The sequence below is a fragment of the Lipophrys pholis genome (genome assembly GCF_963383615.2).
Source record: "Lipophrys pholis genome assembly, chromosome: 21".
NCBI lineage: Eukaryota > Metazoa > Chordata > Actinopteri > Blenniiformes > Blenniidae > Lipophrys > Lipophrys pholis.
Window position 1 is genome coordinate 24,849,022 of NC_137649.1, and position 17,673 is coordinate 24,866,694.

Consider the following 17,673-nt stretch of genomic DNA (forward strand, 5'->3'; position numbering starts at 1 on the left):
ACTGGTAACCTCACACACTCTGGTAACCTCACACACACTCTGGTAACCTCACTGGTAACCTCACACACTCCGGTAACCTCACTGGTAACCTCACACACTCCGGTAATCTCACTGGTAACCTCTCACACACTCTTTGAGTTTTTTTGTGAATTAATTGAGAGAAATTCTACTTTTTCTGATAATTTTTAAAATCCTGTCATTTCCTGAATTTCCACAGAAGAAAATCCCGGTTTAGTCTTATTTTTGTTTATATTGCGTTAAGAACACGATAGTTGTGGATCGATACTCAATACTGTATTCATTGTAGTATGTGAAGTATTAATCCAGACCTTTGGCTAAAAACAGATGACTTCCCTTCACGAGTCGCTGACCATAATATTTCTTAATAAACTTTTCACGCTTCAGATTATTCTAATTAATAATCCATCAGTTCATCTGAAGAGGACATGCTTCAGAAAACTGAAATCCTCAGTAATTAACATTAATTAGGACTTAATGATGTCAGAAGTGCTGATGGTTGAAATGTGTTGATGCTCTCTCCATCACCTGCGCCAGCTGCTTTTATTTCTCCTGGATCAATGTGTGTTAATCTAAGACCTCATCCTCACCAGACAAAAGCCTCTTTTTCTCCCCGAGGTTCAAATCAGAACTCCGTCCACACGTCACTATGACCACGGCTCAGCACGAGGCTTCAGGGCATGCAGTACATCTGCCGGGCCTTTAGGGGCGCTGTGAAGGTGAAGCGTGTGGACGGCCCCTCAGATTAGTGAAGAATCCCAATGAGGCACATTAACGTCTCATGTTCATTTCATCCTCCCAAACTGGGACAGGACCACGGGCCGGAAACACTCCTCCAGCTGGTTCCCACCACGGAGCTCTGCTGGCCGGGCTGAAGGGAATAAACTCCGCCGGTTCTGATGGTTCTGATGGTTCTTCAGGATTATTCATCGTCCCAGAAGCAGTCCGGCTTTCGTAGCTTTATAATTCAGACGCTGACGGTGATTCATGCTACAGCTTCACGTACAACAGTACAAGAGCTTTGTGTCTTTATTAGCTTCACCACATCCTCCGTGACCTCTGACCCTGTGGGTCAGGCAGGGACGCGTCCCCCCAACTGAGCTGGAAACAGGACTGGGAGCTCGTTTCTTCTTTCTTGTAGAAATGTAGGATGTGTGTGTTTACCGTATTTATCAGCAGACTATAACAGGTAAGGAACAAAAAAAGAAACTGAGGATGGAGAGAGAGAACAGAATGTGAAATAGTTCCAACAAGAGAAACGTTTCTAGAAAAGCCTCATGACACTCAAAGAATGTGAAGTGAGTGACATGATGAAGCTCCATTCATCATCACCTTGTTGGACGGCACGTTATCTCCATAACTGACCACTAGGTGGGGCAAAACATCTGTTTTCCAAACGTTTTCGAAAAACCCGTTTCCACGGAGATGGAACATTTTCAAAAAGTTGTGTGTTCAGTGGCTGTGCTCACGGTGGTCGTGTTTCCAGAACCCAAAACGGAACCAGAGTTTTCCTTTTCACTTGAAACCCTCGGAGGAGAAAACAAGCAGAATGTAGAGGAGACGAGCTGGAAGAGCAGGCGCTGCTGGGCTCGGGTCTGGTTCTGCTGGTCTGGTTCTGCTGGCTTAGTTCTGCAGGTCTGGTTCTGCAGGTCTGGTTCTGCTGGCTTAGTTCTGCAGGTCTGGTTCTGCACGTCTGGTTCTGCAGGTCTCTTTCTTCCTCTCCTTGTTCATGTGGATTTGTTGGTTTTTCTCTGTGAGGTATTTCGAAGTATTCCGAGGTATTTCGAAGTATTTTGACGAAAGATAAAGTTCAATTGAACCGAATTAAAGGTAAAAAAAATCCTTCTGAACAGAAGAAAAGTAAATAATAATAATAATGTCTTTATTCATAGCACACGTTGACACTAAGATATTTCCAGAAGTACATTCCTCAGTGTTTGAGGATTTAAAGGGCCAGTGTTCGGTGCTGCACAGCAGGGGGCCTCCGTCACAGGCGTTCCACCTAAAGGGCACAAAATGTCATTCCAATCACTTTGAAATGGACTGAATCTCTCTTTTTGTTGCACTTGATGCATTCAGAACCTAATAAAACATGAAATACATGTTGAACCAAGAGAAAACCCAGTGTGCTCAGCAGCGCCCCCTACCTGATGGTTTGAACCGGACCATAACGTACACATCAACTGCAATAAAGGAATGAGCCTGTCTGGCCGGTCCTGTCGAGTCTTACTGCCGTCATTGTGTCGGTGACTGTCAAAATAAAAGTACCAAGTCCAGGAGAATACAAACTGGGAGTCCTGACATCACAGAGGAAACTTTCTTCTGATTGGCTCTACTGAGCATGTGCAGAAGACCAGAAGCAGCACTTCCACCTTCTGCGCTCCAGCGTCCACAAAGTGTTATGTTCCCTGGTCTCCGTGGCGACGGAGCCCAAGCATTTTCCAAAAGTTCCACCTTGGAAGCCGTTTTCATAAAGTTGCGTTTTCATTGGTCGTTGTTGTATAAAGAGACTCCAAATTCTTGACTTGAATGAAAAACAGCCGTTGGACCTTCCAGCTCTTTTAGCTTTTCTCCGTGTTTCCATGGAGACGCCGTCGTCTCCGACCCGTCAGACGTTCATGTTCTAACGCCGAGGGTCCTTGTGTTCCGCAGGAGGAGCCCATCCGGGGCTTCAGGCTGGGCCACTACCTGGAGTTCATGGAGGACCTGGAGCGCCGCTACCGGAGCGTCGTCCTGACCGACATGCAGAGCATCCTGAGCCGGGCGCAGTAGGAGGCCACGCCCCCCACACCCTCCATCACTCCTCTGATTGTGGAGGTTCTTCTGTCAGTATAGAAGAGTGTAAAACCAGTCCTGGGGAAACTAACTAACTAACTATTGGTTACTTAAAAATCCTTCACTTAGTTTTAGTTTGATTTTCAGGAAACTGACAGAAATTGACCAAATGAAAATTCAAAATGAGATCTTTTTTCCAGGATTCTGTTCATTTTTCTGTCTTTGATGTATTTGGATGTTTAATTAAAAAAAATCCCTATTAATGTTGAACAACTATTAATTCTATTAATATTTATTTATTTCAGCTGCTGCATAGATTTGTTTTTCATGAAATTCTCTGAATTCTGGAAACTAATGATTTTACAGTAACAACAGTTGTTGACAAGATGCAAAGACCTCCCTGATATTAACAAAATAAAATCCTATCCAAAATCATTAAAATAAAGAAATAATTAAAGAAAAATCATTTCTTTAGTTTCTATGCTTTGTGGCAGCGACTCGAGAATCTGAACGGGAATGAAGAAGCTCGATGTGATTAATGAGTTTAGTCTGTTTCTTCAGTCATTCTGTAAATAGATGTAATTATCGAGTAAATAAGCTGTTTATCATAAGATCAAACTGTGGATGTGGTCCAGTGGTTCTTTCTTCCTACAGTTGAAGTTTCAGGGATTCTTCAAGTGTTTGAAAAACTGTATGTTGGACAAATACTTTCTTCTTTGAGTATTTGGGCTCATATGATGGGACAAACAAAGAGTCAATAGAAACAGTCCCAGTTTATTTGTAAATGAGCGGAAATGTCAGGAAGCAACGTGCTGCAGCCAGCCATATCATTAGAACCACCTGCCGGTGGGGTACGTTGTGAAGCGCAGCCTCAATGTTGATTCAAGTTGGCGTCTTCTGGAAGTTTGACTTTCATTTCTTTGTGGAATAAGAACATTATCAGACGACGTTGCACAAGATAGAAATAACAAAAACCCAAGGAGCCTCAGTGTCTTCTGTTTGGAGCAACACAGGAAGTCCATCACTTCTATTGGACCAGATTTTTAAGACTTATCCACTTTGTTTGCTTTTAGTTTCCAGACATGTCAGGCATCTTAAATAAAGAAGTAACTTTTTTATAAAAATACACTAGAAAGTACCACCTGTGACCACTGGATGTCACTGTATGACGACAGAACGCTGCTACAGTACCACAGAAAACCTCCACCGCAGAAACTCAAATGAAAACAGAAAAGAAGGAGAAGAAAAAGAAAAAGAAAAAGAAAATGTTTCAGTGACAAAGAAAACCGAGAATGCTAATCATGAGCTAAAGGCTAAAAGCACAACATCTGGAGGTGAGGGACAAATTCCCCGAAGGTTCTGGACCCGCAGCTGCCGGGTCAGGATGATCAACATCTGGACATGGAGGAATAATCTCACTCTGTTCTTTTGGCTTTTTTCACGATGCATTTGTTGACAGGCGAGTCTGACAACCACAGGAGTTGCTTTATAGCTCTGTTGGTAGAGCAGTCGTCTCCCAATCGGAAGGTTTCAGGTTTGATTCCCATCTCTACATGCCAAAGTGTCCTTGGGCAAGACACTGAACCCCAAACAGCCCCGAGGAACTCTGCAAAGTGCTCCGGGGCTGTTGTCAGTGAAAAGCTGCTGGATAAGTGAGATCATTTACAACAGTGGGGGGATTTCTACCTCATTTTACTGTATTTCCTAGACTATACATCACAACTTTTTCTATAGTTCTGCTAGTCGTCTAACCTATACTATTAAAAAGTGACTCAGATACATGGTGCATACCAGCTCATGTGACGTAAAGATGTGTAAAAACTCATATTCTAAATAATAAGATAAATATACTGTAGCTTTTGTTTACATTTCCACCAATAGGAATGTTTTTTGTACTGTACTGACTTGTATTCCTGATAATACGGTAACCATCTGCATCCTTTTACATTTCCAGCAACAGAATCATTCTTCTTTGGTACATTTGGTAAATCTAGGAGCTCGAAATGAGCCGGAGCTTTTAAACAAGAATGAATAAAAACAGTTCTGCTGCAATGATCTGCTTTTAATGACGGTGTGGCGCAATGACGGCACGCTAACACACACACACACACACACACACGCACGCACGCACGCACGCACGCACGCACGCACACGCACACGCACACGCACACGCACACACACACACTGCCAGGACACAGAGGACTGCGACAGCCTCGCTGCTCGCCGCTCGCTGCTCGCTGCTCGTCTGGGTATGAAAGATTCATGAGCAGCTTCTGAACGGCCGTGATCAACCCTCATTAGTAAACTGGGCCTTATCTGGCCTCCTGTCGTCTCTCCTGTCGTCTCTCCTGTCGTCTCCCCTGTCGTCTCTCCTGTCGTCTCTCCTGTCATCTCTCCTGTCGTCTCTCCTGTCGTCTCTCCTGTCGTCTCTCCTGTCGTCTCTCCTGTCGTCTCCCCTGTCGTCTCATTCTGACACACCGAGGCCTGAATAATGGACCATCCTGTCCCATTCAGCCGTCTCTGCCCCCGCAGTCACTATGTTTACCGGGGGCGGGGCTTAGTGGGGGAGGGGCGGGGCTTAGTGGGGGAGGGGTCCTACAGTCAGAGCAGATCAAATGTTCAACATTTATCTGGCAACGTGATCGATCTTTGTTCTTCAGGAGGAACTTTGGCTGTAAACATGAAGCGTCGGATCAGGATTCACCTTCAGGTTTCAGTTCCACGATGAACAAAGTGAATCACGAGCAGCTTCAGACTAAATTCTGTTCCAGGGTGTGAAACATGAGGCCTTCCTGACCCAGTCGGGTCCAAACTCCAGCAACATTGCAGAGACGTCAAAGAAAACTGATTTTTCTCAACTTATTTCTTTAAAGTCGCGACTAAACCGAACACTGAGCTGAGATATCCTGACGCTGGGTGGGGGGGTGGAGGATGGGGCTCCCCCCAGCACCACCCACTGTGGTCTCACCCCGGTCCAGGGCATGGCGCTGCTGGGGGGGCTGGGGTATGGTACCCCCTCCCCATCCACCGTTGGAGTAGTGGAGGATGGGATCTGGCGGCGTCCTGGGGGCGGCCTGGGGGCATCCTGGCAGCAGCCTGGGGGCGGCCTGGGGGCATCCTGGGGGCGGCCTGGGGGTGGCCTGGGGGCATCCTGGGGGCGTCCTGGGGGCATCCTGGGGGCATCCTGGGGGCATCCTGGGGGCATCCTGGGGGCGTCCTGGGGGCATCCTGGGGGCGGCCTGGGGGCGTCCTGGGGGCGTCCTGGGGGCGGCCTGGGGGCGTCCTGGGGGCGTCCTGGGGGCGGGCGCCGTCCCCTCTCCATGAAGAGCAATTAGCAATAGATATTAGATCAACTTACAACTCGTATGTGGAAATGTGTCTCACTACTGCCACCCAAAGTATGACAGTGGAATTACCTCAATCGTATGTACTTCAACCTAAACTTTGTGATAATTGAAAGAACTCTTCTTTCTTGTGCCGGTCTGGACTTTGCTTTCTGCTCATGCTGTCTGCTTGATAATCAGTTTGGGATTAGAGAACAGAGGCTGCTGACTGCCATCGATTGAATCTCCTCGGCTTTGGCTGCCAGTGAAACGCCGTTCGGCTTCACTACTGCCGACACTTCTGTCCATACTTTTCACTGCAATCGCTAATTATTTACCGAATATAAACGACAGCATTCCGTGGTTAGTTACAGCCAGAAAACCCAGACTGCTGTGGAGTTTGCATGCTCTCCCTGTGCATGCGTTTGATTTAAATAAATACGTTGAATTATTCCCACTTCTAAATCCTTCTTCTGAACGCAGGAGCTTATGGACTGGGAGTCTGGGAGAACCGAACCCAACAGGCCAAACACGTCCACTAGGGGTCACTTTTTCCACTTAATTTCACCTTAACTTTCACTGTATTGACTCAAATGGCATGATCTTTGCTGAGGAAGCTTAGTTTTACACACAATTTAAAAATAAGATTTTAAAATTTTCACTAGGTCAATAATACCCTGTCGGCAAATTTACTCCCTTTGGAGGCTGTTTTCATTCACTAACTTTACAGCTGTAAAATATATTGGAAAATATTTCTTTCAAATTTTTTTGCATAAATCTGTTCATCACTCTGGGTCTTAATCAGAACTACCAAAAATAAAATAAAGATTTAAATTATCCGATATATTTTTACAGCTGTAAAGTTAGTGGATGAAAACAGCCTCCAGCGCTACCAAAGGAAGTGTTTTATCTGAATCTGATGTTGCACAAAATTTAAATATACTTCAAAGTTAATTACATAACAAATCTTTGACACATCCAAGACTGTGGTAACATTTAAAACAATTCTGATGTCAGATCACATTTATTTTGAAAATAGATCATTTTGTGTATTCTTTCCAATATCTGTGCCTTTATTTTCTAAATGGGCATTTAAAGGGTTAATTTAAAAATAAATATTTTAATACTTGCTAGTTTTGATCAGGATTGAGGTTAATTAACAGATTTATGCGAAAAAATATTTATGGGATGTATTTTTACAGCATCAATGTTAGTGGATGAAAACAGCCACGAAGGGAGTTTTTTAATTTTTTATTTGATGTTGCACAAAAACTAAATATGCTTCAAAGTCAATTATATAACTAATGTTTGACACATCCAAGACTGTGATAACGTGTAATACATTTCACTTATTTTATTTTATTGAAAATAGGTAATTTTGTACTTTTCCCTCCCAAAATCAGTGACCTCATCTGCATCACCTAATCTGCATTTAAAGGGTTCATTTTAATTAATAAATTTTTATTTTAAATGTTTGGTAGTTTTGATCAGGACTGAGGTTGATTAACTGATTTATGCAAAAAAAAATTGGAAAATTTTCTTCTGATATATTTTTACAGCTGTCAAAGTTAGTGGATGAAAACAGCCACGAACGCCACCAAAGGGAGTTTTTCTAAATGCTGCACAGGGTTAAACATCAAAATTCTTCTTATAGTGAAGAACTTATATTAACTTTATTCAGTCACAAAGAAAAATCCTTTATTGACACATTTTTGACAGATGTGACTTATAGTCTGGGAAATACGGTAGTTCCTTTTCAACAGCAAGGGAATTTAGACAACATGTTACCGTATTTCCCAGACTATAAGTCAGAGATTTTTCAGTAGTTTGGCCGGTTATATTATTCAGAAGTGGCTTATATCTCAAACTGTACCAGTGCATACCATCTGTAGCCACTAGATGTCACTGTATGACAACAGAAAGCTACAACGGTAAAACTACCAAGGCTAATGATGAGCTGGAAGCATTAAGGCCAGAGCTGAGGAACAAATCCAGCGAAGGTTCTGGACCAGAATTACCAACAGTCACATCTGGACATGGACGAATAGATTCAATTTAGATATGTTCAGATTTTCTCTCTGGAATTGTGCCGTTATTTGTTTTTTGTGTCAGTTACTATGATTAGAATAGAGAAACCAGGTGTGAGATCAATTAGCATTAACAAATTCTCTCATTTCAGTAGTTTGTATAAAAGCTGCGCCCGCCTCGTCTGTCTCCATCTTGGTTTGACCTCCACCTTTTATTGCTCCGAAACAATCTCGGCGTTAATTTCTCCGTAATCGTCTGTTTATTTCAATTAGCGCTGTGATCCAGGTTGTCAGCGCTGGAGCCGCCTCCACCTCGGGGTGGGGGAGGGGCGGCGCTTTAACCACGACCTCGCCGTTTAATGGTTTGTTGTGCCGTTGATCTTGATTATGAACTCCTCAGATTGACGACTGAGCAATTTGGAGCAGATAATTGTGGGTAATTATGGAGATGAGGCGGCGGCGAGGACACGCCTCGCTCCGCTGGCGGCGCCGAGGAACTTTCACCTCCTGATCGGCGGCGTGTTTTTATCTTTACAGGCTTTTCATCTCACTCCAGTTCCTCCTCAGCTCCTCTGTCAGCCTCACCGATTCCTTTTATTCGAACTATTTTCCTCTGCAGCCTCTGGAGGGTTTCTGTTTCTTGTCTCATCAACGTTTCATCTCATTTCTTTCAGTCTCTTGTTTTACATTCGGCTCCTTCTCACTGTTTCCAGCTTGTATTTGCAGAAACTCCAGAAAAAAACACTTTTGTTGTTCGGAGACGTCGTTCCTTAATGAAACCGACAGGTTAGCATGTTAGCATGTTAGCATGGTAGCATGTTAGCTCGCCAGGCGCCGGCTTCTGAATATTGACAACCCTTCATCTTTACTGTGACGAAGACTAAATACTTTTAACCAATGCACAGCTGGATATTTTGGAATTTGCGTCTGCAAACAAACAATATGTGACGCTGCAAATTACAAATCTTATTTTTAGACACGATGGATTATTTCACTTGTTTAAAAAGTTATTTACTCGTTTTTAGTCCTTCTTTTTACAGTACCATCTTAAATCTACAATATTTACTTAATGCTGGGATCATCATTGCTTTAGTTTGAAGAAATTTTCCTCTCAAATTTTGTCTTTTTATCTTATATTTGAGCAAATCTCTTTCGCAGTGTAAAAACTGTCGTGTTTCAGGTCTCAGACTAACTTTTGTTTCTGATCGTCACAAACATTGTTTTCATCTTTGAACCTTAAATTGACTTTTTGACAAAATGTTACTTTGTGAAAACGCTCTGACTCCGTCTCCATGGTAATGAGCGAAGTCCCAACTTTTTAAAATAATGCTCTGTCTCCATGGAAAGGGGATAAAATGCAACTTTTACAAAACTGTGGTCCAGGTCACCAGGTTGGTAGTAACCAGTTCCTCTGCACATGCTCAGCAGAGCCAATCAGAACAAAGTCCATATTCTCCTGGTCTTGGTACTTTTATTTTGACAGTCACCGTAATAACAATCCAACTTGGTAGTTTTATTCAGTTTTCACTGTTTCCGCGGTCTCAGTGGAAACGGACATCCTTCTCACAGCGTTGCCATGGAAACACTTTTCTGAAATAAAAATGCAAAAAAAAAAAAAACCTTTTCACTGTACATGTTGTGTAAACAAAACGTTTTGCCCAAATAGATGATATAAATATTTAAAGTATCCGCTTATGCAGAAAGTTCATTTTACTTGATGTTGAAATAAGATTTCTATATCTAGATTTACACATTTTATACTGTAAAATCAAGGTCTAAAAATAAGTAAATGTCTTTTAAAACAAGCCAAATATCTATCATGTCTAAAAGTAAGATTTTAAATCTTGGCAGGTGCCAAATAATTTGCAGTAGAAATAAATCCAAGTTTCCTCTTTATCATTACTTTACGTTAGTTTTCGTCCTCATATGATCGAATGTAAAAGAAAAGTTTGCTGATTAATTAAAGTCTATGAAAGAAAGTGTGGCTGTGCTTTACAAACGAATGACGTCCAGTTCTGATCTAAACACACTACTTCCTGTTACTTTCATGATAAGAGAAACGGCGTACCTCCGCTCACTCTGACTGTCACGTCTTTCCAACTGTTTCAAAAGGAAAGAAGAAAAATTCAAATGCCAGCCATTAGTGACATTTTCAGTGAAGTGCAGCGCAGGAGAGGAGAAGAACATCAAAATCCCATTAAGATATATTGAATGAAATATATAAAATAATATATCAAAGATAAAATGTGTTTTTTTCCCAAAATAAATGCCCCAAAATATGAATAAGCCTGGAGACTTAAAGAAGGTGGGTGTAAAATCATTGTGGGACACCAGGGGGCGATGTTGACGTTTAACGACACGAGACAAGACAAAAAAACATTTTCTTCCAAGAACTTCCACATATTTCAAATTCTGGAACAGAATCAAACAAAACTGCCATTTTCACCAAACAAGGCTGCTGTAAAACACAAAACGTCAAAAACACATAGAAATGTTAGAGAACGATAAAATATGAATCCAGAACATTTCCCACCCTTAAAGGCTCCAACAGGGGAACCTATCAGGGGAACCCATCAGGGGAACCTATCAGGGGAACCCATCAGGGGAACCCATCAGGGGAACCAATCAGGGGAACCTATCAGGGGAACCTATCAGGGGAACCAATCAGGGGAACCCATCAGGGGAACCCATCAGGGGAGCCCATCAGGGGAACCCATCAGGGGAACCTATCAGGGGAACCAATAAGCTGAACCAATAAGCTGAACCAATCAGGTGAACCAATCAGGGGAACCTATCAGGGGAACCAATAAGCTGAACCAATCAGGTGAACCTATCAGGTGAACCAATCAGGGGAACCTATCAGGTGAACCAATCAGGTGAACCAATCAGGTGAACCAATCAGCTGAACCAATCAGGTGAACCAATCAGGTGAACCAATCAGGTGAACCAATAAGCTGAACCAATAAGCTGAACCAATCAGGTGAACCAATCAGGTGAACCAATCAGCTGAACCAATCAGGTGAACCAATCAGGTGAACCAATCAGGTGAACCAATCAGGTGAACCAAGATCAGGTAACGAGTCCAATGGTGGTTTAACTGAGTGCAGCCAGGGTTTGTGTGAAATATGAGTTAGTGGCTACAAACTGTTTCTGTGTGCAGAAAGCAGAAACACTGCTCTTTTATTTTGACAGTCACCATAATAACAAATGAATTTGGTAGTTTGATTTTGACGCTCCGACGTCTGTGGAAGAGGCGAAAACACTACGACTGTACATGTTGGTAGTAACTAGTAGTACTGCACAAAGTTTCCTCCGTGGCGTCACGACTCCCTGTCCAGATTCTCCTGGACTTGGTACTTTTATTTTGAAAGTCACCGTAATAGCAATCCAACTTGGTGGTTTTATTTTGACAGTCACCGTAAAGAGGTAGGGAGAATATTCTGAACCATTAGTAATAATCGTAGCGAACATCAGATTATAGAGCATCTTCCTCCTCTAACATCAGATTATAGAGCATCTTCCTCCTCTAACATCAGATTATAGCGCATCTTCCTCCTCTAACAGTCAGTTTAAATCTTTGCTCCAGTTTGTTGAGACACTACTGTCTCTCAAACTCCGGCCAGCAGGGGGCGTTAACGCCTGGGCTCAGTCTTCTGGGACTGTCATGGCCGACAGACATCCTGAGCTTCCTCCCGCTCTCTGCTCAGGACTTTAAGGTGGGCTGCTCTGTTCCACTCTACCGAGCCGCCGGGAGAGGAAGTGTTGGCTGGAGGAAGGAGCGTCGATCACTCAGCAGGCTTCTGAAGCCACACAGGAAATACACAGGAAATACACAGGAAATACACAGGAAATACACAGGAAATACATGAAGCCACACAGGAAATACACAGGAAATACACAGGAAATACACCGGAAATACACAGGAAATACATGAAGCCACACAGGAAATACACAGGAAATACACAGGAAATACACAGGAAATACACAGGAAATACATAAAGCCACACAGGAAATACATGAAGCCACACAGGAAATACACAGGAAATACACAGGAAATACATGAAGCCACACAGGAAATACACAGGAAATACACAGGAAATACATGAAGCCACACAGGAAATACACAGGAAATACACAGGAAATACACAGGTAATACATGAAGCCACACAGGAAATACACAGGAAATACATAAAGCCACACAGGAAATACACAGGAAATACACAGGAAATACACAGGAAATAAATAAAGCCACACAATGAAGTGTAGAGCCGGTTGAGTCGGTATTAAGCCTTTGACGCTCTGTGTTCCTCTAAACCAACCCTAGTAACTGTGGAGCCGCTCTCTGATCAGAGTTCTGATGAAACCATTCCTGATCCAGATTATAGGGAAACAGGAGGAAGGAGGATTAAAGGATATTTACATTAACCTTTGTTTGTTTGTTTGTTTGTTTGTTTGTTTGTTTTGAATAAAAAGCTCTGAGGTTGTTTTTCTCATTTTGATTGTTATTTGCTGTTTGCTCTTAATCTCATCATCTTATCTTCTCATCTTCAATAGTTTTTGTTTCACAATAAAAGAAATGAACTAAACTGTGACATTAATCCTACCATTTACACATTTCAAGTGAAAATACTTTGATTTAGTATTTTCATTTCAGAAACGTTTTGTGACGTCTGTTTCCACGGCAACGGGCTGAAAACGGTATAGTTACCATGTCAGGCCACTAGTAGGTGCTGTTGTTAGTTTTAGTACTGGAACCACACACACACACACACACACACACACACATACACACACACACACACACACACACACACACACACACACACACACACACACACACACACACACGGCAGCTGGAGGGAAATGTCAGGGTGTTGGAGGCTGAATGTTTCTGAATGTCACCACTCTGGAGACCAGAGGACACACACACACACACACACACACACACACACACACACACACACACACACACACACACACACACACACAGAGGATGGTTGGTGGGAGGGTTCAGTGTCGCCCCCCCCAGGCGGTGGTCATGGTAAAACGTTGGAGGATGAAACGGCTGTGCGGTTCTTCTGAAGGTCCAATCTGAAGGTCAGTGAGTGATTATTAAAATATCCTGTGTGTCTGAACACATGATGGTTCCTGTGTGTGACAGGAAGATCTGTCAGGCTTTAAAACCCTGCATGAAGAGCATCTTCCTCCTCTAACACCAGATTATAGAGCATCTTCCTCCACTGAAGGATGTACCATTAGTAACTGTAATCAGTTACCGGTATTCAGTTACTCCTGAGGCAGGTTCAGTCTTTGATGGCTCAAACCTTTGGAAGTGTTTCTCATCTCAGCAGCGGCAGACTGAAGTTCATCCAGAAGGGAAATATCAGCTCACTTTGTCTTCACTGTTTTTATTAGACAGAAAACTGCTGGAAGCTTCTGGAGGGACGTGGAGGACTTAGTCCAACTCACATATCTGTCTGTCTCTCTGTCTGTCTGTCTGTCTGTCTGTCTGTCTGTCTGTCTGTCTGTCTGTCTGTCTCTCTGTCTGTGTCTCTGTCTGTCTGTCTGTCTGTCTGTCTGTCTGTCTGTCTGTCTGTCTGTCTGTCTGTCTGTCTGTCTGTCTCTCTGTCTGTCTGTGTCTCTGTCTGTCTGTCTGTCTGTCTGTCTGTCTGTCTGTCTGTCTGTCTGTCTGTCTCTCTGTCTGTCTTTGTCTCTGTCTGTCTGTGTCTCTGTCTGTCTGTCTGTCTGTCTGTCTGTCTGTCCCCCCCCCCCAGTGGAATCAGTACTGTGGTGGAGGTACCCAGGCTGGTACCCCAGACGTTCCACTCCTGGTTTACTGCTCCCAGCCGGCTCAATCATTCATGAAGACAAAACAAAAAGTCCCAGTGACTTATAGCTTCTTTATCTCAGACTGCAGAGGGAGCCGAGGCCTCCAGGCCTCCAGGGGGCAGCGGCCACAAGCTGTGGAGATAAATGAGCAGGGTAAAGTGGCGTTTGGCCCTCGGTGCTGCTGCAGGTCAGAAACTAAGAGGGCAGATCTTCATTGATCACAGTCACACACACACACACACACACACACACACACACAACACACACACACACACACACACACACACACACACACACACACACACACACACACACACACACACACACACACACACACACACACACACACAAACATTGAAACAATAAAGATCCATCGAGGGGAAAAACACAAACCAGAGACTGACGATCTTCTGTTTCTCACTTCAAATACTCTGATTACTCTATTGTCTGGGGTTTGTTGTAAAACGTGTACTTTAAAATAGATTACTATTATAATATATACACACGTCCTTCTGTCCATAGTCCGTCGGTCCACCGACCGACCAACCGACCAACCGACCAACCGACCAACCGACCAACTGACCAACTGACCAACCGACCAACTGACCAACCTCCCTCCTTGGTACTTTTATTTTGACAGTCACCGTAATAACAAGCCAACACAGTGGATCGGTCTGTGGAAAACATAATGAGGGGCGAAGGACAGCAGGTTTGACAGGAAGTCATCAGATTGATGAGCTTGGTTCCTCATTGACCAAGTGACTGGAGATTAATGACTCATATCTTTAGTTAAATAAGAGTTTCACACACCAGGTTGATTCTTTAGGTATCTGCTTGTGTTAGTGTGTGTGTGTGTGTGTGTGTGTGTGTGTGTGTGTGTGTGTGTGTGTGTGTGTAGAGTCTGTAAATGAATGCAGTACCCGGCCTGCATTGTATTTGATCTTCTTTTGCTTTTCTTTTTAAAATGACCTCCCTGAAGCAAAGTTTTGGAACTAAATAAAACAGTAAAAAATGTAACCGAAGGACTAAATAATCAGGAGCTGAACACAAACAGACTGTAGAGGGTAGAGGGTAGAGGGTAGAGGGTCTGTTTATTCACACGCTGGAGAGGAAAACCGGCTTTTGGCCTCGTGATAAATAATCGACTGGAACAAACAAACAGAAAAATAGATTCTTACAAGCAAAACTTTTAGAAACAGTGAAGCTTCAAGGCTGGAGAAGTTCTGGAAAAATAAACACAGAGGAGGAAGATGCTCTAGAATGTGAAGTTAGAGGAGGACGATGCTCTATTATGTGAAGTTAGAGGAGGAAGATGCTCTATAATGTGAAGTTAGAGGAGGAAGATGCTCTATAATGTGAAGTTAGAGGAGGAAGATGCTCTATAATGTGATAACCAAGAAGAATGCTCTCATGCTAATGCTAATGGTCTTGTGGATGCTCAGCAGAGGAAAGTTGAATATCAGATTATCAGTCTACTTCCTCCTCCTGACTGAGTTCTATCTCTGCTCATGAAGCCATTTCCTGTCCTGGAGTTTCACATTAAAGTTTCTGCAGCGCTGACCTCCGGCCTCCTGAAGCAGTCCCACGTCTCCTGCCTATTCTGAAAGTCACAATCCAGGCAGTGTGTTTGATGAGTCAGCATAATGTCTGGACTGTGTGGCGATGGAGCCGCTCAGAACCAAAGAACCTGGAGACTCCAGAGGGTCTTACAGAGGGTTTTGAAATGTCTCCTTGAAGGTGCTGGAACTTCTTGTTGGGAGGATTGTGAACTCCTCAGAGTGCTTCAGGAGTTTTCAGTTCTATTTTTTCTCATTTCTATGAGAAAGATGAAGCGAGCAGCGGCTGGTGTCGACAAGCGGCACTCCTGAAAATAATCCTGAAAATAATCCTGAAAATAATCCTGAAAATAATCCTGAAGGGATTTCAAGGTCGACGGCCTCATTCACACCAGCCGTTCATAGGAAAACAGACTCTCAATGAGTTCTGGGAGTTCGTTTACACAATAAAGCTCCTCAGAATCACTGGAAAGACAACTTTGTGAAAATGACTCTCAAGGTGGAACTTTTTGAAAAAAAAGTGTTTCTGTGGAAACAGGAAAACACAACTTCTCTGAAACGCTGCAGCTTCCTATGGGCACCATGGGCATAGTCAACAGTTCTGTGTGCAGAGGAAGAATGGTGGGGGGGGGGGGGGGTGGAGAGAGGGGGAGAGAGGGAGAGGGGAGAGAGGGGGAGTGAGGAGAGAGAAGGGGGAGTCCACCAGGTCCACCCGTCTGGATAATCCAGGTAGGGCTGTCTGGATAATCCAGGTAGGGCTGTCACCAGCAGTCTTGCTCTGTAATCCCATCATATGAAGACAGAATCAGATCAATCTCAGACTCCAGACAAACATGAAGCTTCGTCTTCATGAAGAAGGTCACAGTTGAATTCTTCTGGTTAATCTGAGGATTCTGCAGAATGGATCTGTTGTTTCATCCTGACCTCCGAGCGGCGCTGGATTATCCCGTCTGGGCGTGGCAGAGCGTCGGCCGGTGGAGCATCAAGACTCTGCAGGAAACAGCCTCGGTGCTCGCCGGCGCCGGCGCCATGAGGCCAGATGGAATAGATTACTTTAGTGTCTGATTATTATTCAAGACTGATCGGACAGCTGGAGGGAGGGGGGCTTGAAGTGCCCACGGGGGGGGGGGGGGGGGGAGCGTTGGTTTGCTTCTGCAGTGCATTGTGGGGGAAGAAGAACAGACAGACCAACAGAGTGGCGTCAGGCTGGGGCAGATAGAGGAGGAATTACCCCGTTTCTGGTTTGGGGGTGAAGAAGAAGAATCCACCGCACCGAGCTCACCTCGGAATCCAGAAGAATCCCCCGGCCCAGCGGACTCTCAGCACAGGGCAGCGCTGGTTTACATCCACTCTGAACTTCCTGTCGGGGCCCCGCAGAAATAAAACATGATTGTTCTCTTTTAGCTTCGATACACAAAGGAACCGGCAGAACGACAGGAAATACTAAGTACTCCACAACGCAAACCTCGGCTCGCGTTTGGGGGCTCAGAGTCGCTCAAACAACCAATTTCAATATTGCTGCTTGTCCAGAGTGACGATCCTCACTGACCAATCAGCAGATGGCTGCATTGTAGCTCCGCCTTCTGGAACCGGACCGTAGTACTACCTTAACGGAGGGGTTACCAGAGTAACTGTTGGGTACTTTAGGTACTCTCCGTTACTTCTGTGGTTGGAAACCGACCCGGCTCGTACTGCGCAGTGGACACGAGGCTCCACAGGGAGCTGTGAGGCTCCTTGCACTTTATTTTGAAATGGTCCAGAGTGAGGCGGGACTTCTTTCATCGCTTCATGCAGAACATCGTCGGAGGAGGAACCTTCTGCAGTCATTAGGAAACGAGCACAAGCGGCTCTCATCACCAGACAGGAAGTGGTCAACCTCTGGAGCCAGTGGGCCGGCGCCACCTGCAGTCAAACACGGTCCATCTTCTTGTTCCTGAGACGTTGTCTTTAGAACCACTGAGGAACCCGTCCTCAAGGCCAAACATTTAAAGATGATTAGAAAGGCCGTTTGATAAAAGCAGTGATTACTTCAAAATGAATATCCAGACGCCACTGCAACGACACCATATTTGGATCGGGGCCAGCCTCGTGTTTCCATGGAGACGGAGTGTTTTCAAAACATTCAATCTTTGGAACCGTTTTTAA

The 17,673-nt window shown here is 44.1% G+C and overlaps 1 protein-coding gene across 1 annotated transcript in view; it reads left to right on the forward strand.

The window, feature by feature from the left end:
* Positions 1-3,191, forward strand: part of tbc1d32 (TBC1 domain family, member 32) — a 65,474-nt gene extending 62,283 nt beyond the window's left edge. Inside the window, exon 34 of the mRNA XM_080490180.1 lies at positions 2,671-3,191. Coding sequence (XP_080346306.1) covers positions 2,671-2,790 — 120 coding nt within the window. The 3' untranslated portion in view covers positions 2,791-3,191. The remainder of the gene's footprint in view (positions 1-2,670) is intronic.
* The last annotated feature ends 14,482 nt before the right edge of the window (positions 3,192-17,673 follow it).